Raw genomic sequence first — 27442 nt, 5'->3', positions numbered from 1 at the left:
TAGAACCAGTAACAAGATTTTCAAATTTAATGCACGTTTTGCTATTAGGTAATGTATTTATAATGCTTCTGTAGCTATGGAGATGAGGCAATGAACTAATCACTCAAAGTTTGTTAATATAGCATGTTCTAACAGCCTATATGGTGGTCAAGGTCCTTTACAATATGCAATAAAAACAACAGTCAAAGAAATAAGCATCTGTTTTCTTTGTTTTTAACTTTCAGATAGATAGATAGATAGATAGATAGATAGATAGATAGATTTAGGAATTCATAATGCATTTGATGTCAGATGCAATGACTGATGTGTTGGTCCATATTGTGTCCACCCATGTAATCTATAGTTAATCAATTAATCTTACCGTGGAATGCATAAAGATCCAAGTTGCATCAGTTTATGGAGCTTAACTGTTATAGTAACTCATCTCAACATTTTCCAAGGGCTCCGCTGCAATGTTTGTAGTAAACAAAGGCATTATATTTTTAATCTGTGTCTTGGCAATTTAGGACCTGCACTTCAGAGGGACAGACAGTTTTTCAATATTGGTGAAGCAGACTTTGGAGCTGAGAATAGCTTCAATTTGTGTCTGCTTGACATGGAGTGATGTACGTTTTCTATGGAGTAATATTTGGTGCTGTTAGGTGTGTCACGATCATTACTACTGACTTGTCGTTCAATAGATGATAACCGAAACAATATATTTTAGGGCATACTATTGCTAATTATTGGTTCATTCATTATTGGTTCATTGTTTGTTGCAGTTCATGTCTTTAATTTGTACATATTTAAAATTGTTTATCTGGATTATTACTTTAAATATTGTTTATCCCAATATTTTTCTGTAGCAGTATAGCAAAATTTGTTATGGTGGTGCTTTCTTTTATATTACCTTGTGGCCTTATATCCGTGTAAACTCTCAGTTGTACAAGTTGGTTCCACAGTGGTCCATGGGTGAATACTAGTCTTTGTAGTCTTATACTTGTTCTGACACAGCTCAAGATCATTCTGAAGGTTAATTTCTGTCTTGTGAATGTGGCTTAGTTCAAAAGAGTATCTAGTTACAATGCTAGTTTTAATATTGTTTTGTATCATTAGTATCTGATTTTCAATACTTTTGACATCTATACTGTCATACCATGTCTACAAGCTAGTGCTGAAACAGGACAACACATTTTAAAGCAGTGAAAATATGTGCATGCATTTACATGTATGTTTACAGCATGAAAGGGCATTCTGCTCCGGTCAGTGTTTTGTTTGTCACTGTGGAAATTGCTAACTGTTTCTAGAAATACCACAACAGAGCAATCCAGATGACATGCAGCCAATAGATCTGAACAGCCCAGGGACACATCATGGACAGAGCGTGAGTGGACACACAGGACCGTCAAGTAAATATAGACAATAAACTATAATATTGAAACTAATTTATGCCACTAACACACAATTTGACACTGATTTACCACAATTTGCAGAAGGGCTGAGTAATATTGACTGAAGTGAGTATCTTTTTTTTTTTTTTTTTTTCCATCCACATAAAGCTTTTCAGATGATTGTTATGACAAATGTGAAATCACTGTAAATTACCCACAGACATTGGATATTTACAGCATACAACATAAAACTACATCCCTGATATTATCAATATTTCAATGTCCACCTCTAATTGGTATGAATTGGTGATGGGAATGTCTAGTCTGGTAGACTATATTTATCTGCAACCTTCTATACGTTTGAATGCATTTAGTAAGTTACAAAAAACGCTATAGACCGTAACACTTTCAGTTTCAGTGCAGTCAACATGAAGAAATGACTGTTATGAAACACATACGAAGATCTTAAAGAGCCTGTACCCAATTTCTTTCCCAAGCCAAATTTGTCTTCTCCCAGTACAGATATATTGTATAAGCAGTTGTCAAAAGTGCTCATAAACTCATCAAGGTGAATAAATCCAGTGCTTGTGAAGAATAATTTTGGACCACTGCAAACAGGTTCAGATGAACTAGTTCTGTTTTTGACATTTATCAAACAGTAAAAAACAGGTACAGTACCTTTTAATCCTTAGCAGTATGACAGTAATTATAGCTCTCGCCTGACATTTTTCAGAAATAATAGCATTTCTCCATTTTCCTCTACACAAAATAGGAATAAATATTGTATCTTGAGATGTAGATTAGGGCTTTTCAATATGGCAAACTATTAATATTATGGTTTTCATGGAGCCAGATTGCAATTTCGATTTTAGCATGATTCATGTACACTTCAAATTTTTTCTGCTTATTTGTTTCTTCTAGAAGTCCGTGCTTCACAGTGATTTGTCATTTGTCACTCAGTCAAAGCATTGCAAAATTCCACCAATAGGAGTGGGTGAGTAAAAATGCCTGCATTTGAGAACTGCATTAAATAGAGGAATAGTGAATCAGGAAGCAGTAGCTCAGTTGGAATGTCCACTGATGCGAATGCTGCTGGTTCAAATCCAGCTCTTGACTTAAGCATCATTGGTTGAGCAAGGATGCAACAACTGACTCCTTGAGGAAAAGCACTATATAAAAAATATGACCATTTACCATGACAGTTTCACCAAACTATTATATTGTCACTAGGGCTGGGTATCCTTAAGAAGTTGCCGATACGATACATACCTCAATACATAGGCCACGTACGATACATATCTCGATACAGTGCACTTTCAGTTCGATACTAAAAGCCTTTGTTAAACAACGTCTTGTGCAAAGTTTATATGAAACATGCCCATTTTAAACATCAAAACAGTGAAAATGTCAAATGTGTCGCATCAAAGAGTTTCCTTCCTCTAAACAACAACAAAACTGTAGCACTGTAACAAAACAATTGAGTAAAACATATTAAAAAAATACTCTTGGTGATGTATCGATAACGCAGCCCACGATATCAGTACTGTATCATCACATTAAACAATTTTTTGCACACCCCTAATTGTCACATGATCTGACGATTTGTCTATTTGCTTGTTTACTTGTGGCTTACTTACATTCATTCCTCTAAGCTTCTTCATGTTACATAGTAACATAACATTCTGTATTTACTTCAAAATTATCAACAATTATCAGGTTGTACGTACTCTATGATACTGTCCAGCCCTGTTGTCTATTCCGTTTTCCATCCCTACACCCCTGATGCTCGTGAGAACATTGGACAACGACAACAACCTTATCGCTGATGTCTCCTTCCTCTGAACCTCTCCCTCTTCCTCGAATGCACACGGACACGCAGGTTATGTAACACCTGGCTATAGATCAGACTGATTGAATAATTTCCCAGAAATTAAACATGGGGATGAACGATACAGAAAAAAAAAAATCTAATTGTGATTTTTCTGATAAGCATTGCGATTAGATTTGCGATTTATGCTTAACTTTTGATAGGATTCTGTTCAAAGTTCCCATTTTAAACCGGTCCAGGAGCTAATTAACACTTGAGAAAATACTGAAATTTTTAACTACTACACAATAAATACATTTAAAAGCATGTTTGAATAGATCTCAGTTACAGGGTCAGCAGCTTTTAGACATGATTAGATGTGATATTTACGGTAGTTGTTTTCAGAGGAAATTATGTAACTGAAATAATTACAGTCTTTGCTAACCATTGCGACCATGCGACCGTTCAAATTGCAATTTCAATTCCATTAGGATATATCTTGCAGCCCTTGTCTAAACAGCAGGGTTAACAGTTTTATTTTAGCTAAATAACTGCAGTCCTTGCGATTTGCTAACCTCAACTATTCAAATTGTGATTATGATTCAGTTGTGATATATCTCGCATCCCTACATAGAACTGTGATGAGAATCTGATGACAAGATTTAAAGGTGCGAGGAAACTCAAGGTTGTTTTGCCCATGTTTTGGGCGGGTGGGGACAGTTGCAGTCTTCACGAGGAAATGGTGGGTCGGGATATGCTTGTTGCTTGTAGGAAGTCTGTTCATCCTCAAAAGGGTGAAGTGTTGTTGACATTAACCTACACACGACCTTACAGCTTCTAATCTGATAATAGAGCTTCTATGGCGATATTCCAAGAACAGAATTAAACTCCACCTGTTGCTAGTGGACGATTCAAAACATTATAGTGGATGTGAAGTAGGGCAGCACAATACTTTGCAATTTAATAGAAATCACAATTTGGGTTGGTTGCCACAATTACCGAATCACATTAAGGTTTTGCATCCACGTCACAAAACCACCTTACCTGGTGTTTATGCCGTCATATTGGAGGTCAAACTGTAATTCTGGACGAACGTGTAGTATTTGTGTGCGATCAAATTTGAATTGAATAACAATGGTTTTGATCTGTGTTGCTATTGGCTGTTGTGGCCAGAGTCAGTCTGCTGTCGGATCCCGACTGATTGAAAAGAAAGAAAGATTGCAGACAGAGGTGGATAGCGGCCATAAAAAAAGGGATGGGAGCCCACTGAGTACAGTCGTCTGGCCAGTCAACATTTCATTTCTGGTGAGGGACCACCTCCACACAAATGAAGAAGGGATTTACAGTAAATTAAATGATATATATGGGGTTAGATGCTTCTTCAAGCTTTTCAGTTCTTGGTTGGTGTAGGATGAGGTTGAATGAATTAAGTACTGGTAGTTGTAAATATCTAGATATTAAAGGTTGGGCACAGAGCAAGCGTTGATTAGACTGACTAAGGGCTCCATCGGAATTAGATCAGGATCTATTCTATAACCCAGGAGGACGACTTTAGCTTTATACCTTTCTAATGATGGCTGATCTAACAAGCTGGTGATTCGGACAGTGTTATGTCATTTGCTCTGTTTAAAGTAGCCATGATTATATTGAAATAAACTGAATAATCCCAGTCTTGACCTCCAGTATGGCTGCCAAAACATTAAATCACAAGACTGCCACATCACGCAAATCATTAATAGAATGTCCTCCAAAATATCCTGTCTTTTAGAAAAGTCTCTATTTTCTGATATACATGGGATTCTTGCATTTGTTTATGAGTTCAGTTTTCTACAATGTGCAGAATCTTACTTTTAAAGCATATATCACAAATGTAATCACCTTTACTAAACAAAAAAATCGCAACTCCACCACAATTCAAATGCAATTAAACTAATATTTATTTCGCGGTCAGGCCAATAAAGCAGACTTAGTCATTACCACAGTGAACACAACTCAGTGATGCATGTGCAGCAAGGTCATACTCATTGACTCTGCTGGGAAAATATAACCTCAAATCAATACCACAATTAGATTTTACACTCATTACAACTAATTATTTCTGCCTTCATATCTCACTTGCTGTTTCAGATGACATGGGAAAAGGCTTGTAATTAGGGCTGGGCGATATGAAGTTAATAATCTTCATATCGCCCAGCCCATAATTCTGATCTGATCCCTGTGCCAATCTGCTATTTGGGATAAATTGATTCTCTGATTCTTTATTTAAAACAGCTCTATACTCACAACAAAAGCACTCCATCAGCCTCCATCAAGCTCTGAGTGAGTGACAAGTGAATTAAACTGTTAAGTATCAACTCTGAGAAGCAGCAGATAGCATTAGTTGGGGTATATAAAGATATTACCAAATACAATACCTGAATTGCGATATGATCAAAATTGTGACCTAAACTCTAAAAAATATGGAGTATTCTACCTTTTTGGCATACCTCTCACCCCTATTTTGATGTCATTCTAAATATTTATTTGGAAATAGTTTTTTCTTTTACTATTTGGTATCTATTTGTAACTCACAGCAAGAAGGTTTGACTCTCAGCGATTTTGATTCCCGGACTTTATATGTTCTTTCTTTGGAGTTGCATGTCTTCCGTGTGTGAGTATACGTCTAGACATGCCAATAACCTGCACACAATTCCTAAGTTCAGGTACTTATGGCAAAGATTTATGCTCAATATCTTGAAGGGTTACTACGCAATGCTATATACGGTCATGGTAACCCCGAAGACATCGAAGGGTGGGTCAAATGTAGAGGAAGAAGTTGTTCAGAGACAGTAAAATATATGTAGCTCAAATTGCATTTTTGTTTATGGAATGTATTTCTTTATTGGATACTTCTTCAGTGCAAGCAATAAGTTTCAGATGGGATGGCTCAATTATCAGATAGATTATTACCATTGGATGAAAGCCATGGTCTAATCTTTCCACCAGCATCTTAAATTTTATCAGCATGCTTCATTTATTGTGTTTCTTGTCATGCTACACCCCAGACCACATATTTCCCAGACATATGCTTGAGTCGTCAGCTGACAATGCACAGACGACTTAAATAGCAAAGACAACACTAGTCTTGTGTGTTTGTCATTAGAAGCCATGTGAGCAGCCTGGGGCGGAACTGTGTCCGGGCCTTTGAAAATGATTTTCTCAGCTTTTTACTGACAAAGCCTCTTCATGTTTGTCTGAAGTGGAGCAGTCCGGCGGAGCAGGAATGGCATTTTGAGGCTAAAGAAGTCAGTGACAGTGAGACAGGCGGAGGATACAGGCGGATGCTTCATTACTCATAACTTATGCTTTTAAGTGAGGAGTAACTCATAGTGTTAGTTAGGAGGACATACTGAGAAATAAAGTCTAACCGCAAAGTCACTTTCCCAAGAGTGTGAAAGTGAATCTTTGACTGAAATTTGTTTGTATAGACAACAACATGGCAATGGAAACATTGGTGTAAGTCATGGTACCATAATGTGAGCATAATAAGCTTTTATGGTACACTTATTCATGCACAGTGATTTCTTCCTGATTTGACGGATTTGGCATGGCAACGGCCCTCAGTTGTTATAGCAATAAACCAATTCAAATCAAGATATTATATCTTCTGAATGGGGGAAGGTCCTCACAAAATCCTTCAAAACCTGTTCTAGGTCAGAAATATCCATTCAACCAACTTTAGAACCTCACTGCAGAACAAAATTGATGCTGAATGGGCCTAATTTCACTCAAATATGTTGTTCTGTATATTAAAAAATACAGTGTCAGAATAAATTATATCTTGAAATAATTTCACAACCCAGGGGTTCCTGACCCCCACTTTGAGACTCACTATTCTAACTACAAGTTTGTTCTGTAGTTGGTGCAAAAAGAATTTATGATATTTTTTAGACATCGCAGCTGTAGAAAGTACTGATTTAAAAGCTTTTACAGATCAAAGGCTGCAATTTCTAATTTGAAACTCATTGTGTCTTTTTACATAACTGAAATGAAAAACATTCCATGGTGAATCTGCAGAAACCTTGAAATATGTGCAGAGAGGTGTTTTGAAACCCAATGAGTCATCACAGCCCTTTATCAATGGTAGAATTCTATCTAGCATTACCAAATCGCTACAATGCTTCATACTAAACTATGACGCAAATCTTACAAAACTCCTGAGAGTTTGCGGCAGCACTGAAAATACCATACTTATTTTCATCACCGCATTCCAGCCAAAATCCTTTTGCTGCCCTGTTTTGATATTTCTGTTCCAGAGAGGAAGAGAACCCGCGCTACGCAGGAAACCCAACAATACAAACTGACCCACGTGATGGCGACTATACACCACCTCCACCCCCTCTCCATTGTCCAAACCACCCAACAGAAGTCATTCATTAAAGATAAAGCATAGGCCCTTGCACCTGCGACACAAATGCTGTTTACTGCATGTTTGAAAAGACAGGTGAGAGAATACAGGACATAATTATGCTTAAATACTTGAAAGCTATTTGGATTATTGCAAAAAGGCGTTGTGCTCTGGGGATTTGCTGTCTTTTGGGGGAGATTAGGGCACAGATGTAGGAAATGTCATAGTGGATTTAAGATAGAGGTGAGTACAGGACAGACCAGCCTTGTCATTATTCATTATCACAGTAGGAGATGGACAGGAGAGAAGACAAGCAGACTAAGGACATATAAGAGGAGGTGAGATCATGTTCACTTCACTCAATGGGATATTTTAGGGTCCAGATGTGGTGGGTTGCTGTGCTCATGTGTTCAGTCACATTGAAGAGACAAGCTTAACTATATTATCAGTGTTGTCACAATATTAAAATTTCAAACTTGATTTTGAGTATAAGCATTAGACTTGACATATTGATCCTGATACTATGAATAAGAAACACTCTTATTCTTATTCTAAAGTCACCCTGATTTGTGGTGTCTTCTAGTGCAGAAGTTAATGCTTTTCAATGACACTAAAGTCCATGTCAAAATGTGTCATTTAAACTTTGCTTATTTCTTTTGAGGGCCCGTTGCTGTAGGTTTGTTCTGGTCCTAAATTTTACATTTTGCTTTAGAAGTGCTTTATTGTCTAATCCCCAAAATTGAGAAACGAAGTAAATGTAGATATTTCAACTGCCTTGTAAACTCACCATGTGGTCAGTCCCAGACATATGGTTCACCCCAAACCAACCACAATAATAAAGACACCACTTAGACAAATGAATTATGGAGATGGGTGGTGTTGTTGGGGGATGGCAAGAAACCACTAACTCAAATGGCCACTGCAGATAAGGGTGCTGTAGTGAAAGTTACCAGGAGGGCAGTCGCTATAAATCACACTGATTTATTAGGATAGGAAACTGCTCCTGGTTTGTACCCAAATGAAGCAATGACCCAAAATAACGAGATTTGTCTTGGAGGTTGACAAAAGGTGAACACAGTACTTTTTGGCCACGGGTTAAATTTGGGTCACTTGTGATAAGGAAGATTTGTAGTAATAAATGTTCCGGGAAAATGTAATAGATTATTGGGATTTCTTTGGTTATCAAACAGTAAAAAATGTTTTATTATCTGCGGGAAAACATGCACATACTTTCTCAGATTCTCACATAAACTCTGTAATGATTAAATCAGTTAACAATACATTTTATTTGTCAGATTTCAAAATACTTTGCATTCTTAAGATATTTCATAGTTTATAGATTATTGCATCATTTGCCAAGACGTTTGGTTTGCTGTTTCCCTGTCCAATGAACCTTTGCTACTTCCTCATTCTCAATACAGCAATAATCAACTGATTTCTGCAAATAATAACAGGTGATTAGCACGCCGTTTGTCTTCTGTGGCAGAGCATGATGGTCACTGCTATAGGATTTAGTATTGTATAGGCCACTGTGCCATTTTAGCACCTTATTTGGCAATGGCATCTGTTTTAGCTTTCATCATGCCACATCATTCAGAACATATTTTGTTATCATTTGTGACCATTTTATCATAGTAGCCAGCTGTGATAAAGAAGGTATCTCTGGAAAACTCATAATGGTGCAATGTTAATCCCTGTGCAAATTGAATTTACTAAGGGCCTTACAATTTGCTCAGTTTACCATTTCAACCAAATTATTTCGATAGTTAGCATTAGAAGGTATGAATTACAATTAGAAGCATTAGAAGCACCACTTTGCCAACAGTTTTATACTGCTTATTTACTTCATGTACTAAAATGCAAGCTATAGGGTTGTCAAAAATATTAAAATTCACATACTAATCAATACTAAAACTAGCATAAAAACTAGATACTCATTTGTGCAGGTATTGATAATAAAAATGTCACAGTCACAGGATGAAAATGAACTTTTCTTGAGTAGCTTTAGAATGATTTTGAGCTGTATCAGAGCAAGTATAAGTGCACATAGACTAGTATACACTCTTGGACTACTATGGAACCTACCTGGATGACTGAGGGATTACAGAGATATACCACCACATGGTAATATAAAAGAAAGTACTTTGATTTAAATTTGAAAATCACATTCTGCCGTCTAAAGAACAGAATCAGTATTGAGTATCGCGTTTATTCCTCAGTAACACAATTGTCTTTGAAATTGTAGTATTGTGACACTAGCAAAATGTACCTTAAATAATTTCCTCCTTGTTTATTGTATATTTTTCACCAGTCATGTCAGCATTTCTGCACAATCTTGAGAACCAGTTTATTGCAATCTAGTCTTCTTATGTGCAGTCACTGTATAGGTGTTGTCTTTGCATTCAATAAGGGGAGCAGTGGTCACATTTCGTACTCTGTTCTGCCTGATTAACAGCAGGACATGACTGCACTCTTACATAACATACTGGTGCTGATAAAAACAATGGAGAATGAGATCAAATAAAGGGACATTGAAACCTAAAAAATACCCAAGGGAGGCTGTGTCTATAAATCTTGTGCTAAATCTACGTCGCTATACAATGGCAATACAACGTTGCTTCCTGGTAAGATAATTGAAATTTAAAATCAAACTCAATACGCTCATTTTGTATCAGTTTGGAAACATTGCAGCTATACATAGATCCTACAATGTTATTCTGTTAGAACTGCCTTGGAGCTCAGAAGGAGTGTGAAAAAGTAAGACTTACATGTTAAAGAATGTGTCCAAAAACTCAATATTGACACAACAAAATTTGAGAAGCAATAGTTATTATAGTATTAAAATGTCACTGTATACAATTACACAATACTCAATTTCAATACTAAGGAGTAGACTGGATACTTAATTAAAAACACTCAATTACTTCTCAACATTAAATCGTAGTTCTTTTATATTACTATGTGGCCTTATATCTGTGTAATCCCACAGTCTGTGTGGTCTTATTGTAGTTCCGATTTAGCTCAAGATCATTCTAAAGCCTTTCAGGAAAGGTTCATTTGTGTTTTATGGATGTTACTTCCTTAGCATTGATACTTTCTAGATTCAGTAGTCAATAAGTAGTGCTGTGTACATTTCCCTACCTATCTTAGTATGTTGTGCTTTGAGACCTAGTGCGCACAGCTCTAGTAGGCTTGACAAGTGTGCAGAGGAACATTAGTATTCATTCTAGACCTTCACTACAGCGAGCGCGAGGGCCCTTTGTTGGCAGTTCTTGAGGCGCTTTAGTTTAGAAGATGTGGGTTTTTCAAAGTCTTATGGAAAGCTTTGGGACCAATAGTTGCTATGAGTCCAGACATGCTGCACATTCCTCTGTGACTCTCAAAACTCAAAAGGCAACTAAACATGATCCCAGTCTGGTTGTTGTTCCAAACTCTTGGACAATTGGTAGGTGAAAATGCATTGTTGGTGGCTTTTGTGTTTTCTCTGTCTTTGTCTTGATGGAAGTTCACTAGAGCTTTTTGGTGTTAGCCATTTTGAAGTTCAGACAGATGTTTGTGTTGGCTGTTGCCTAAACATGATGTAGTTTAGAAGGATTATGCATAAGATTTAGTCATTGCTAGAGCTAACCACTAATGCTGTGTTTGGTAGTTCAATTCTTGTCATTGGTAAACTGTTGTTTGCCCTTGAGCAAGTCATTAGACCCATCTTGCCTATTTCAGTTAATGTCAGATATGTGACAAACATACAAGCTGCAGCCATATTGTATATAGGCACGAATTAAAATGAATGTAAAAAATTCTGAAGAAAATATTCTTTAACTGCTAACATATGAGAACTATTCCAATCAGCGTTATACAACATTTTCCATTGTGCAAAAGTACAGCATGTTAAAATGCTAAAATGCCTTAAATACAGCGAGTATAAAATGGAAACATGCTCACAAATGATCAAGCTGATCACTCGCAATTCTCCTTTCAGTTAAAATGTATTTCTCCACCACTACCACCGACTGCCCTAATATCTAAGATAATTGTATGATTTATGTTGGACATAACTGGTATTATGTTGATTGAGATACATAATGGCAGCTACTTCTGTCATCACGTCTCAGAACAGCTGTGGCCACTGAAATATGAATAATTTTCATATAAATAAACCTCCAAAACTGAAGTCATATTGGACTATTGAACAGCACATTGTGAAGATCTCAGCACGCTATACCAATTGATGTCATACTGCATAATGTACTGACGCAAAGACTGACCTGTTAATCTCAATTACATTTGTGTGTGCTAAATAGACTGTGCTATCAAAAAGGACAATAGATGTCCCTTAGGATTTTTGCCATTTTGTGACACATTTACTTTTAGCCACAGAAATTTTGCATGTTTGACAAAAATTCTATATTGCTACATGCAGCCATTGTCCCGACATAAATCCTGTTACCCATTTTATGTATCTTAATAGGTCACCATGATAAACGGCTAATGTGACCCAGTTAACCTCTGTAGTAGAATGTTGCCAGCTGGTTGTGGTTGTGCCAGCGCTGGCATCCCTGTTTTGTACTTCCTGTGTTGAGAATGGTTTCCGTGGATACAAGTTAGCACGGCTTTCTGGTTTCCTGTTTAGAGCCAAGTCTGTTGTTTGTGATAGGCTTCAGTCCAATCATGTGCTTCCTCACTTCCACCATCACTTCATCTAATTTGTGTTTACAACAAATCATAAATCTTCTTCGGTATCTTCTTGATCCAGTAGGATGTGGGTATTTTTAGGAGAAACCTTCAATGAACGGTCATTAAAGGAAGCTCATGCCAGAGAAATTATGATTGGATTAGTTTCAGATGTTCATTCACTTTCTTGAATAGAACTGGAGTTTGCTTTCACTTTTCAATTCTCTCACTAACTTTTGACTAAATAAGAAGATATATGTGAAGTCTAATTATTTTAACACTGATTTAGTTTGTATATAGTACCATATCTGCTAAACTGTATAATGCCATCTAAAGCAACAAGTTTTCTATTGTACATGAAAGCTTGAGAAAGTTCTCAAAGTGCCACTATTTGTTTGTTCAGTCCCGATACTTGACGGTAGTGGTAATTGCCAAGACAAAATAATCACAGCATTCACTGCCAAAACTCCAGCTAACTCACTTTCTGCCTTCTCTGTTATAAAATCATTTGTCGACTAATACAAAATTGTGTTGACTAAGACACCATTGAACAATGAATTAACTAAACTCTAGCAAAGTGGGTGAATTGTGTTGGTATTGGGATCAAACCATTAATCCTCCAGTTATATGACGATCACAGTTTCACCTGAGCCACTGCATTTCTATATTTAGAATTATATCCAAGAAGCATTTTTTTTCTCTTATGAAGACATACAGTACTTTGAAATGCAGAGTTTGGATTCCTTTACCTTTTTAGAAGTGCTAATTATTGTTTTTATCACATGTATTTACAAATTACATTTTATTAATTAGGCCATAAGTGTTAATTACTAACACGAACTGTACTTTCTCTAGTCACATGCAAACTCAACCTCTATATGCACATTCTAACATCCCGTGATTGATCCTGATTAATGGCCATTCAACCACCCGGGGCACTGAACGGTATTGACCCACAGTATTTGACCCAGTTCTCCATTCAGAGCACGCACATGATCTCACCACACAGCCGTCATGTTATCTACCACAACAAGTCCATCTTTTTAATGTGATTCACCCTTTATTATCTGCGTCCATTCACAAGCCTGTTGAAAGTGTGTTACAACCTGCCGGGGCTCTGCTTCCCTAGTGCGTATGCGATAATTGGGTTACTGTCCCAATTTCCTGTGACCGATTTTTCTTCATTATATGGCACATGGTTATTTCAGGGCCTGGGAATCCTCCAAGAGTTCTTGGCTGGGCATCTTTTGCCTAAGATCCAGACTTGTTTTGTCTGTTTATTTTATGCAAAAGATCTCACAGACTGGTATTCACCTTCCCCACTGTGTCTGTAGGCTAAACTCACACAGAGCCATCCATTCAAATTTGTGTATTTCAGTGACATATGGGAAATGGAGACGCTCATTGGTCGTATTCATTTAGAACAAAATCAACTTCACAGTTGATTAACAGTATTTTGTGTTTTGCTCATTAATTCTACAGAAATTCACATTTTTTGTCAGTCCAATATGCCTTTTCCCCTTTCTATTTTCCTTATAGGCAACATATTTGTTTTGATGTAGACGTATAAGAGTAGGTTTACGATTTGAGGTTTAAGATTAATGGCATTATTCTGATATTTCATACATCAAGTTTGGTTAAAAATAAAACAAAATATGGATGACAGCTCAAACCACGACAAAAACTAATTTATGAAAAAATAAATACATTTTACATAAAGTAAAACTCAAAAAGTAAAACTTAGTATCACATTTAGTACCTAAACTTTTAACCAAGCCCTGTTGAGTTGTCAGACCAACACCACCTATAGCTCTTTTACCTTCAGTGTGGTTGTAAGTTGGTTTACAAGAAAAAGTTCATTGACTGTGGAGGTACCATGTTGTCCAGTTCACAGCCCAGGCATTCAGGGCTATTGTTTCACTGTGTAAAAGACCATTGACCTGTCTAAGGTGTAGGCAGCCTCTGTGAGCTGGAGCTGAATAGGTTCTAGTGTTTGTGGCAGTACAAAGCATGTTGCTGATAGTTAACAGCAGTACACTGACCTTGGGCTGGATAGGTGCTGTTTAAAAGGCTGTCTGTTACTGACTGTGGAAATAGTAGGCTATTTCACAAATGTAAGTTTATTTTAATGGGCTTCTATATCATTTGCTGATCATTATTGTCAGTGATTAAATAGAAACAATAGTGCTAATGTTTTATGTATGTATGTACAGTATGTATATAAACTCAAGACTACATAGGCTTAGATAAGTCACAAACTTAATATTTGCAAAAATGACAGAAATCTGTATCTATAAGCTATGACTCATAACTTGATTGCTTTCTTGCTGAATGCATAGACATTTCCTTAGGTACAGTAATCTTGACAGCTATAATTGAATGCATTTGTTTGTGCATTAGCAGCCTGTTTTGTCATCTAATGGCTAATCACACATGCTCGTGTTAATTGGAGGAAAGTGTTCAGAGATGTAGTCTTTGTAAGAAGAGAAAGTGAACCGCGACTGAGGTCAGCTCTAGTTTCCATTGGGCCGATCCTGTGACTCAGCCAGCCCACGACTGTGCAGGTATAGTCCCAGCTTGACTCCTGTCATCACCTCCACATGTACAAGCTGAAAGGCAGTCAAAAACTTACTCCTTTGATTTTGATAAGAGGTCATTTCAACCAGGTATGTGTAATTGTAACCATTTGCTGTTGAAGGAATTGTGAGTTCTTTGAGTTTGAACATGAAGTAAATCTACCAGTCTAACAATAAATCCTAGTTCGGTCTTTAGTGCTGAATTCTTCCAACAGATTCTAACAGTCATTTTGCCTAAAACTGCTACATATAGAAAGCCAATTGGAAATATGTAAATCCATGAGTTTCAAATTGATTACTGTTTCTATAGCAATTAACAAATGAAAAGGAATACTGTATCTTTTGAATGGTGAAATGGTGAAAAACCACCTATAGACAGGAAGCTAAAACCATAATTGATCTTTGATGTCTAACTGGTCATTGCTTGTATTAAAAGTCAATTCAGAAAATAAAAAAAAATATACAATTACTAGCACAGACATTTTTGGTCCAATTCGTTCTTTTTGTGTTAATGTCATCAAAATCTAGTGTGCACCTGGCATTAGTAAGAAAGCTGCATACCTTAGCTGCATTGTGTGGTACTTACAGATTAATGAATCAAGTGAACTTAGACTGTATTCTCTAGTTGTCTGAATGCATTGTTTCCCTCATAGATTCCTTACACAGTGAAAAAGTTCTTAAAGTTGTTTCCATATGCAAATATTGTCAATGTAAGAATATTAAACAAAGTACTTGTTTTGGCCCCAGTACCTGGTTTATGATACCAGTATTTCAACAATACTTTTCCATACCAATTGCTGTATTGATCACTGTAACTGACACTAACTTTCTATAGTATTCTCCAAAGACCCATCAAGCATGAAAACTACAAGAACCAGTTCTCAATTTGGACAAACAATTTTTGTTTGTTTGTCCATTTTGTGTTTGTGTCCCTATATGGAAAGTAACAGCACCCTCACTAAACTAACTCTCATATTGCTCAAATCCCGTTTTAATGACAGTTCAAAATACCAACTGCCTTCTTATCACGAACCCAATCGTGCTTCACTCATCTCCTTTTCATCACTACAGTCCACGTATGCATGCTTTCTTTGTCTCTATACCTGTGCAGCTTGGAGTACAGAAGGTTAAAGGGAAAGTGTAGAGGAGACAGCCACACACCGAGTCTAGCCCAGGCCAGAGCACAGGGCCTGGGCTGACACAGGAAGGGAGGAGCAGGGCACACCGTGGATGTTTTTGGTCACTGCTTGTTAGGCTTTCACACAGGGGGCTTTGTGCACAGCCGCAGAGCCAGGTAGAAACTGGATACATTTAATCCACTATAGTTTTAATAATTTGTAAGAGGAGATTTTTTTGAAAGATGAGTCTTGATCTTTTTACAATTTGTATAGAATAACATCCCATAGTGTAGGCAAAATCTTGGACCAATCAAAACTGTTTCACAATGCCGTTCTTTCTAATTATTTTCCTCTGAATCTAGACCAATCAAAAATTTTGTAATTTTCTCAAATTTTTCAATTCTGGATTCTTATTGGTCCGTTATATTTTGTCATCAGGAAATAGGTCTCAAATTGTGTTAGCCTCAATCATATTTTTCCTATTCTCTGATTAGTTTTTTAATATGCATTTTAATAAAAATGTATTCAGAAGTTTGAAAGGTATTTTAAAACCTTTTGATTGTCTACCAGGCTAATCTCTTTATTATTATCTTTATATTTACCAACATACTATTTAGCCTCAGTGCAATTATTTTTCAAGGTTTTTGGGAAAATGCTAAATTAAACTGCCATGTCAGTAATAATAAGACGACTGGGGCAGTTTGTGGTTTTCTTTTTTGAGTATACAAATATTTCTGATAGGTCAGTGACACCTACAAATACATCTGGTATCTGGGGAATGGAGAGAAAACTTAGTTCGGCCAAAACATTATATTATGCTTGTGTTAGTATAATCTGACTATATTTGCTTTATTTTCAAAACAGATTAAAGTCCCAGTCTACTTGTCTTGAGTACAGATTTGCCCCACTCTCTCTACCAGCATGTGCATCTGGAGAAATGAGCTCCATCCACCCAAAAACACACAGCTAGTCCATGACATCACGGCTTAGCGAGCAGGCGGCCAGCAGGAATGTGACTGGAAAAGGAGAGGCTTTGTGGAGGAGAGGAGAGGGGGAGGCAGGAAAAGGAGGAGAAGACAGCGAGGAAAAGGCTTGGCTAGGAAAAAGTGCGGCACTCCCACAATCTGGTACAACGCAGAGCTGCACCGGACTAACACACAGCTCAGGACCTGAATATAGCAAGTCATCTTTTTATTACTGGAGATTTTTTTTGTTTATGGAATAAGCTATTTTTTGGCAGATATTATAAGCCATAGGTAAGTACTGACTATATACTAAATTATACCGAAGTAAATGTGATTTTTTTGGCTATATAATATTTGATTCAAACCAATTACTTGCCTTGGATAATAGATAGCTGGTCATTAAAATATGTAGACTTATGCTAAAATGAACCAAATGTGGTCACCCAACATTATATTTTATTATAAATACAGACTAGTCCAATGCTTATAAGTATGATCAAGCAAGCCAGTGAAAGAAGTAGTTAGATCTGAACTCAAAAGTACTCTCATGGAAGTTAAAATAGTAGACTTGTAGTTAACAATTTGCAACTTGCGTACAATATTAATAGGCCACCTTGACAGCTTTTCACTGCATTTCAAACTACAGTTCTTCCTATACTCCCTCTTGTTACCACATAGAGATTGTGCTCATTATTTTTTAGAAAGTTATTTGAATTCTTGTCAACTATACCACCTGTTTTGATTGTGGTTTGAGTCGAATTTGGTCTTGATGTACACTTGGTTTAGTCCTGTTTTAGTCCCTGTCTAGTCCAGGTTTAGTTCTGGGTTAGTTTCAGTTTTAATGTGAATGTACCCTAAAACATATGAGTTAACATGATAATAATAATAATATGCAATAGAATATGATTTAAAATATTCATATTAATCAATAAATCTAAGGCTGTCTACTTTAAAGCACTTTATAGACTCCACTGTACTTGTGCTGACTTCACTTGCCTTGCTAATGTTTATCCCAGGTGCTTGCCTCTGTGTCAGCCCACCCATCTTTGTTTCTGTGATGCCTCTTTGCGCGCAGCTCTCTTGATGTGGTCCCTACCAGACTCAGCACATTGGCTAAAATCATGAATAAGCAGCACTATGTTACAACTCAGCCTGGCCTGCATTCAAAGCTCTACTGTTTAGATATAGAGGCAGCGCACTAAAAAGCCTTGGTCTCTCGTTACTACATAGGATCAAGTTCAGCCAGCAGGAAACAGAGACAGCCCCATTGAGTTGTATGGGAGCTTGTGTGTGTATGGGAGAGTTGGATACTAGTACTGCTGATATAACAGGCATGGCAAATATGTGGATAAGCGGGAAATGGAAAGTGGTTGTGTAAAACAGTGCTCCCGTTATATTTAAAGGGGTAACATGTCTTGTGTAATAGACTAGGGCTGTGGTGCACTCTAGGCCTACACTGGGAAGTTTGCTGTGGTTTCATTTTGGTAACATGACTTAATGAGTGGTGACATGGCAGGAGTGTGTCAGGATGAACAATGTTTATATTTGTTTACTGACTTGGTGACAGAGGAATTCTAAAATCTTAACTTAGATTTGATAATTGTTTTTAATGATTTTGTTATGTTTGCTATTTTTTAATTGAAAAAGATAAATGCGTCATCAAGGATGAACCTTCGGTCTGATGTTACTGTTCTCAAAAATTTAGCATATTATTTTTGCTTCATGTGGTAATTAAAAGTTCTGAAAACAAAAATGTAGCTTCAGAGATGACAGAAAATGAAATTTCTAAATGTTCAAGTTAAGGTTTCTAATGAATAAGCAAGGGCATTTATCATAAGCACATTTTACATAATGTTTATCTATAATGTGAAATTGTTACATAAATTGTAATCCTTTTAAATGTGGAATAATCTACAGTAGGCTAAATGAAATAGCTGTGCATTCATGCTTTATGATGACATATTAATTTAAAGTGTTGATCTTCCTAAAGCATCCTAAAAAGTAGATATTCTGATTACACAAGCAGTACATGAATGCCCTTGTGGTTTACATAGTTTTTTGGGTTTTTTTTAATCATTTTATACACAGAAACGTTAATCATTACTTTGACTAATGCAGGAATATCTCTTTTCCAGTCAGGTCATTGTCCATTCATTTGAACTTCTGGTAAATACTTGTATTTTCTAATGTACCCCCCACATCTCAGGCATGCAGCCATTGGGTCTGTCATCTTTGTGTTCATATGTGTGTGTCTGTGATTTTGTGTGTTGCAGTAAGGCTCTAAACATTTCCAGATGGGTCAGGAATGAGTTGGAAACCAGCCCAAAATTTCTACGCAATTAAGGCTTTAGTAATTACGTCTTGACTTAGATGCACTTGGGATAACTTCTGATCATAGCCACTTATCTGCATCTTGTGACATGTCTAGCCATAAATCCTGGGGGTAAGCCTGGAGTCTAATATTCTTATCTGAACCTCAATATAATACCAGGGTTTATGCTGTAAAATAACACGCAGTATGGATGTTTGGAATAACTAATCCCGGCTTTGGACACAAATCCTTCATGCTAGGCTGCAATAGAGCTAACCTGCTGTCATTCTCTCTGTATTTAGGAAATCAATACAAATATAATCTTTTAAAGGGTTTAGCTGACCTTTTGTTCAAATTATAGACAAGGTTTTGGATGCCAGCTTACTGAGTACTTGTTTTTTCCAAGATGCTACTTGATACAAGCTTCCCTTCTATTTTCTCAATCAGATAGCCTAATCACTAGTTTAATTCCAACATTGTGCATTTTATAATAAAATAGAAGAAACATGCCATTTTTCTGGCAATAGTGCAAAAGAAATATTAGCCAAAACAACATTAAAAGTAGTAGTAGGAGTAGTGGCTTAACAGTAATAACTACTAAATACATCTATCACTCTATAATATTCGAAAACATTGGAATGAATGCTAAGTAGGGGTGTGCAAAAATACAGAAATATCGATATATCATATCGTGATAATGTGATAATACAGTATCATTATCATGGGCTGCTATATTTATATATCGCCAAGAGTATTTTTTGCTCTATTTTGTTAAATTATTTTGTTACAGCGCTACAGTTGTGTTGTTTGTTTAGTGGAAGGAAACTCGTTTATGCAACACATTTGACATTTTCACTGTTTTGATTATTAAAATTGGCGTGTTTCATATTAACTTTGCACAGGAAGTGGTTTAACAAAGACTTTTACTATCACAACCATGATTTAGTCATTATTTTTTATTGAACCGTATCGAATCGATTTGAAATATATCGAATCGAAAGTGCACTGTATCGAGATATGTATTGTATCGTAGCCTGTGTACCGAGGTATGTATTGTATCGGCAACATCTTAATGATAGACAGCCTTAATGCTAAGTTTAGTATTTAGCATCTTGAAATCTCCATTTGTTTACCTTTATATCACAATTTTGCAGGCAGTGAAATTCACAAGAGGCAAAGATTTGTAAAATAGAGAGAGAATTAGAGAATACAGAAACACTCAAAAAATTATAAATGAAACTAAAAACATGTTTAGGTATGTCTTTGATAAGAGAGCAACGTCATAGCATGGTAGCGGTTTGATGTTACCTAGCTTGCCAGATCCCATTTAAATCACATTAGCGCCTACGCAAGTCTTCTCTTAAGTCAATGACCCACTAATTCACTATTAGTTATGGAGTTAATAGTTTATAACCCTCTATTTTTGAGTGCAGTTGACAGTCAACACTTGAATTCTAACCTTTCACCAAGCACATTTGTACAGTGTCCTTCATCACAAGTATTAAAAGTCCAGGGCAGTTTTGAGGACAGCCAGTTATGCTAGGAATGTTAGTTCACTTCTACTAGAGACACAAGCTCTACACAAACCAGCTAGGCTAACACATGCACACCCTCACCACATGCCTGTTCTCTGCATGTGCATGTGCAGGAGATTGATGCTGCCTATGGGACATTCCTATAGAACTGTTTCTCCAGGCGGTAACAGGATATGCTCTCCCTCTGCACTGTCCTGGATGCTACACGGACGCACACACACATACCTTCATAACACTGATGAAAACGCGCTGCAAGATTAAACATAACAGACATGATGGTGGGGGGAGTATAACGGAGCGCTACCCAGGACTCACATGTTTAATAATAACAGGCTGCAAAAATCATTGGACATGTTGATATGTGATGGTGGGAGCAAGAAACAGGGAAAAACAGGCATGGAACAAATCTATAAATCCATGCAGTTTTCATTGGACACATGTTGCAACACAGTAAGCCTATGTGTGTGTTAAGCATACATGTGTTTTACAGAACATGCTCTACAGTAGTACATCCTAGTGTTACTAAAATTTTAAACTCAATTTTGATACTGTGAATAGACTTGATACGCAATACCCATTCCGATACCACGATGAAAATTCAACTCAACAGAATGTGATTTTCAACATCAAATTGTAGTACTTTCTTTTATATTTCTATATGCAGTTAGTTTCTAAAGTGTTGTGTGGTCTTATACTTGTTTTGATACAGCTAAGATCATTCTGAGATATTCAGGAAAGGTTCATTTCTGTCCTGTGAATGCTTGCCCCAGTGCCATTGATTGAGGGATAAGTCAAATGAAGAGGACAAACTTTTGCACCTATAGGCAAATACAAGAGAAAAAAAAGGGTTGAGAAAGTGCTATCTTCGGGATTTTTAAATGAATTCCTAATGATATAACTTTTCTGGAGGAGAATAGATGGTATACCACATGCTTGTCTCTATGAAGAAGATATGACTTTGCTTGGAACTATTGGAGATGGATGTTTAATGCCAAACTGTGGAATATTCTATCTAGACAAAGCAAGAACATCTCCATCACCAGAAAAGCTGCATAGTTCATCTTTTAATTTGTAGTGTATTAGTTTATTTGTACTTTCTTTACATAGAGATATAAACTACGTATTTCAGGTAGAGTATATGATGTTTACCCATGTTTATCTCTTCGCTGCTGTTGGAGGCTGGTAGTGCTAGGATATATTTTGCAGTTTGAGCTATTCAGAAAATTTTAACAGCATGTTGTACTTCCACTGGTCAGCTTTCAGAAAGTAAAGTCCTCAATGAACTCTGAATTATATTTTCTCTGGAATGTTTTAAGATAATTTTCATAATGAGTCCATTCTTCTATCCAGATCCTTATTTCTTCCTGTAATATAGTTTTTTTTTTAACATGATGACGATGTGAAGTCATTGATTCCCATGTGACTAAGTTCAGTGGTCATCGGCAAGGCCTAGGGCGTTTTTGACATGAGACAATGATCTCAAAGGAGTCACAGTAGGAGAGTGGAGATTCGGGTGCTTGAGCCAAGAAAAGCCAAGTGAGGGCAGGGCAGAGTAATCCTCCATGAGACCGCTTGAGTGACCACTGTGTGTGTCGTCGGCACAGCAACACTTCAGGAGGAAACAGGAAAGGAAGGAAGGGAGCAGTGGGTAGGGATGTTCCAGTAATGTGTGGATGTGAGTGTTAAGAAAAGAGAATGTGACATGGAAGACGAACTTGAAAATTGTTCATTTAAATAGGGCAAAAGTATCACATTATTTCATTCATATTGATCATATTTTAACACAAACATATCTTTGTCCAGTGTCTGAACCACATGCTATCACTAATATTGGCTCAAACATCGAAGCTGATCATATAAAATGTTTGTGTATGCTTCACTTCAAAGTTGACATCTACAAAAACTACTTCTAACTATTAATGAATCTGCTACTTATGGTACCGCAACATCTAATACTGCTGTTCTATTAGTGTCAGCATGCCTCTGATACTATTAAAGCACTTGCCTGCATTCTGCTATTCAAATAACACTACCTTACGCTTCCTTATTGCAGTTGTTACTCACCGAATAAGATATTTTCACATGTACTTATTTTCAAGCAAAAGTATAATATTAAGTATTAAGTCACTTTCCCATCTTACTTCATCATGTTATTATTTACCTCCGTTTTAATAGTTGTAATGGAATCCTTCCTGGTCTAGTCTGGAACAGTCTCCCAGTGTATCAAAGGTGAAATGCGGTGAAAAGACAACTTCCTCTTATGTCAGTGTATGTTTTAAGTGAACACTGAGCCAATTCAACCAAGTGATCCTCATTAACTCCCCACGCACACTTTCACATGCTACAAAGAGCCAGGTCAACAACACTTTATGGATGTAAACAGATCCTTTGAAAAGAGGGGTAATGAATGCAGCCAGTAAAACCAGGGGCCGGTCATAGGTTTTGTCACTGGCCCTGCTCCAGAGGTTGTCACGAATACAGGCCCGTAAAGTAGAAGTATGTGTGTGGACTGTGGATTGGCTTTGCAGTATTTTTGGAATGTCACTTTAAAAAGTAGAGCGATAATAAAAGTGCCAGTGGAGACGCTAGCACTATTTTAAAACTTGTCAACCTGATTATGTCATTGAAGAAACTATCTCCTCACAAAGATACAATGGTACATACATTTATTTTTGAGTCTCATATGTGACAGGACACAACCACGTGATCATGGGGCATGAATCCAGTAATATTTTTAATTTTAGAACCATCCAAAAGCACTCTCAGTATAATTGACAGCAACATCTATTAAGCACCTTTATTTATCTGATCAAGCCACAGAATCAACAGTTTTCAACAATAAACATGTTACTTAACTTAACCTGACCTCCTCTCTTCAACCTCCATCTGTATATTTCAAAATTTTTATGTATTTGGCATTTTGGTGTTGAAATAATGGTAATGCCATTTTGGTCAAATTAAATAATATTACTGATCATCTGTATATTTTACAACACTAAAGGAGGTCGTGGGACATCACAAGCACTCACCTCACTCAACAGATAATGTAAGCTCTCAACATTACAGCTCTACATTAGATGGCTTTGTTTATTGGTGCCCTCTAGTGGCAGACAGAAACAATAACAGCAACAGTGAACATGGTGCAGTGCAGACTGTTGTGTTGCATTTGGAATAATGAATCACTTTTGTCTATAGCATATTTCTGTTAAATCAAGTTGTATAATAATAATATAATATAATAAAATAAGTAATATAATAAAGAAACATTTTTCTTTATCTTCAGAAATCGTGGCTGGCGGCCGAGGATGTGAGTGACCCCGTCCCCAGAGAGCGAGCCCTGAAGAGCGTTAGTTTTCAGGAGTCAGTTAGCGTCATCACTGACAGTCCTGCAACCATGGAACTGGAGAGCCAGCAGATCCAACATGGCTGCCTCAGCATGTCACACAATGCAGTCGGCCTGAAAGAAACTCCTGACAGTGATGTTGTACAGGTGAGCATCTCCACACAGCACAGAGGAAATCACTTTTTAATGCATTAATCATTGCAATCATTCATTCCTTTTCTATTGACCTGCCTTACTTTCTGCATTAAACCTTATACCCCAGAACTATGTAACTTTTGTGATATGTCTCCATGGAGATTTTATTGCATGTAACTTTAGCATTATGCATTAAACTTATCTATCCTACATTAATTCAATTACAGTTTTGTATTGCAAAAAATGTTACATGCATTCTTACTGTGAGAGGTATTGCCTCTCCACAGATCTTATTTGTAACTTGTGTGCCATACTGTTGAACATCCCAGGTTACATGAGACAAGCAAGAAAGGTAACACAGTGCACCTTTTATAGCCTCTTTTGTTTGTGTCTAGGAGATCTGCTACTTAGATCAGGTGTTAGATGCTGCCTCAGATGCACCTACCAATGGAGATTCAACAGAGCACCCAAAAACTGCCAGCACAGATGGCTTTAGCCCCTCCTCCTGCTCTCCTATCAATCACCAATCACATGAGCAACACTCTCCTATCCACACCAACGGACATGTGCTGGAGGACTATGGCCAAAGCAAGCCAAAGTTTGAACTGAGGGCATTTCATGAGGAGAGGAAGCCTGCCAAGCTCTTCTCTCCCGGGGATGAACAGCCGGTTAGGGTGACGAGGAGGCGACCATCAGAGGAGGTATACAGCTGCTGCCATATATATCAAGATGCTGTGATTACAGTGTCGTAAAAGTATTTATTCGATCATAATTTTAAGGACTTTGTGAGGATCTTCCCCCTTCAAAAGATACAGTATATTAATTTGAATTGTAATATTGCTATAATATTGCTATAACATATCATATAGTCATATTAGCGATATGGTAACACAGTGATTAATAGAGTTTGCAAACTTGATTGTCATTGTCTTAGTATCTGGGTGGTTTTCTTATGGGCTCTCCTGTTTTCCCCATTGGCACACACAGTAGGCCAATTCCAGCTAGGTTACGTTTCTTTAGGCTACTTATAACAAGATGGTCCTAACAGAGTACCATAATACAAGGATTTGTCAAAAGGAGAGAACAAAATGTGCCAGTAAGTCTACCTTTCATATAATGTACTCCTGATTAATTACCCTCTGTCTGCGTGTCTGGATTCAGGTGCAGGAGTTGGAGCGTGAGCGCCAGGAGCTGATCAAAGACCAGGCTGTGAAGAAAAACCCTGGAATCGCCACTCGCTGGTGGAATCCCCCTCAAGAGGTACAGCCTGCAATTAACTATAAAGGCTATTGATTATGTTTATTATACATATCCAACTGTTTGGATAGTCTTAGATCTATAATCTAAAATGCTTTGTGTTTGCATAATGAAAGGTTCCCCTGGAGGAGCAGCTGGAGGCAGAGCAGCTTGAATCTTTAAAGAAATACCAAGAGAGGAAGCAGCAGAGACAGACTCATCCCCACACATACACACAGGTAAAAACCAAACATGTTTACATGGACAGTTTTAGAATTGTTCACACTCCTATTGGGTATAACACTTTACATTATTGATATAATTGCCGATATATTGTTGTGTGTGGGATTCAATATGCTACATTTAGTTGAAGCCATTTTTGGCAGGGGTTTTTAGGTTGAAAAGATAGAAGAGAATTTAATTATTGTGTTAGTGTTCTGCAAAAAATGTTCCAACAGTGTTCTCTTAAAAATGTATACATATTAATTTTTTGTGTAGAAAGTCAGATTTTTTCACTCTTCCTTGTCTCACTGCAGCCTCAACTGTCTGGCCCTCCCACTGTGGTGAGCTTTGACCCCCAGCTCACCCGGAAGGAGGACATTGTTGAGGAGCAGATTGATTTCAGGTTGGCCCGAAAGCAGTTCCTCCAAGACAACAAAAAAGACATCGCTCCTCACATCTACTCAGCCAAACCCTTCTCCAAACCACGCACCAGCCAGGGCAACAGTGACATCAGCGTTGAGACTGGGGAGAGTCATGTGACCTGGTCCGACGAGGGGATTGGAGGAGACTTCACATGCGCTCGGGCCGTAATGACCATCCTACCTGAAGACGAAGAAGCTAAAGCCCAGTATCAGTCAAGCTTTCACCCTGAGGAATCAGACTCCGGACTCGACGAATTATCTGTCCGCTCCCAGGACACAACCAATTTCAGTTTGGATAACGTGTCCGACAGTGGAGCCTCACTGCCCCCTACCCCTCAGCCTCTTACCCCTATCTCCCCTCCAACCCCACAGCCCACCACCCCCATCAATGGACAAAATGGCGGCAGCCCCTCTGAGGAAGATCTCGACTACCACGCCGGAGTTCTTGTGGAGAATGCTATCCAGAACGCACTGGCCGCTCAGAATGGGAAAGACTGGCAATCATCGTATTCTGACTCGAGCGCCCCAGCATCTCCTCCCGCTTCCAAACAACCCTTATCGAGTAGCCCACTGCCAGTGTCCTCAAGCAATAGCGTCCAATCTTCAGTCTGCTCCAGCCCAGAAGTTAAAAACCAAGAAAAACGTTCTGAAAATCTCCAAACTCCTTCTCCGCCAACTTCTCAGCCAGTATCGCCAGCAGCACGACCCAAAAATGGTGGGCCAAGAATCAAAATACAATCTTCTTATGCCAGAGCTCTTGCTGCGTCCGCTCCCTCCGTAAACCCAGCACCTGCCCCGGTAGCACAGGTGACCAGACCCACCCCAGTTTACCGTCCTCCATCTCCACCCAGCCCAGACAAACCAGAATTCAGCTATTTCAGTAAATACTCCGAAGCGGCAGAACTTCGTAGTACGGCCGCAGTGACAAAAGGCCCAGAGGTGGAGCCCGCGAGTGGACCTTTCCGTTTGAGATCCAAGAAGCAGAAAACCTTGTCGATGATCGAAGAGGAGATCAGGGCAGCGCAGGAGAGGGAGGAAGAGCTGAAGAAGCAGAGGGAGAACCAGCCTATAGTGGTGGTGAGGGGCAGCGGAGGAGGGACGATTAGCAGTAATAATGGGCCTGTGAGGACGGGAGTGAGGAAGACCACCATATCTCCAGCAGATAAAATGAAGAGTAACAGTCTGCCAACCAGGCTCACAATGACTGCCAAGACAGCTCCAGGTTAGTAAAATAAGATAATCAGATTAAAAATATAACTATTGAGGTCTATATTATGATATTCAAAATTATTAATACACTGGACTATAGAACAACTATATGAGATTTTTTAAATACAATTTCTA

General features: G+C 37.8%; 1 protein-coding gene across 2 annotated transcripts in view; it reads left to right on the top strand.

The window, feature by feature from the left end:
* The window catches only part of LOC110166391 (A-kinase anchor protein 2), an 86585-nt gene that overhangs the window by 54505 nt on the left and 4638 nt on the right, over window positions 1-27442 (top strand). Inside the window, exons 9-13 of one of the 2 annotated variants that reach the window (XM_020931629.2) lie at window positions 24024-24230; window positions 24617-24919; window positions 25380-25478; window positions 25592-25693; window positions 25991-27320. In XM_020931629.2, the coding sequence (XP_020787288.2) occupies window positions 24024-24230; window positions 24617-24919; window positions 25380-25478; window positions 25592-25693; window positions 25991-27320 (2041 nt within the window). Of the gene's footprint in view, window positions 1-24023; window positions 24231-24613; window positions 24920-25379; window positions 25479-25591; window positions 25694-25990; window positions 27321-27442 lie in introns of both variants that reach the window. The other variant, XM_020931628.2, reaches the window with a different exon arrangement.

Source organism: Boleophthalmus pectinirostris, unplaced genomic scaffold (genome assembly GCF_026225935.1).
Source record: "Boleophthalmus pectinirostris isolate CB_2022bp ecotype Guang Dong unplaced genomic scaffold, ASM2622593v1 HiC_scaffold_18, whole genome shotgun sequence".
Taxonomy (NCBI): domain Eukaryota; kingdom Metazoa; phylum Chordata; class Actinopteri; order Gobiiformes; family Gobiidae; genus Boleophthalmus; species Boleophthalmus pectinirostris.
The sequence above is the reverse complement of the archived record's forward strand: the minus strand, read 5'-3'. Positions and strand labels throughout refer to the sequence as shown.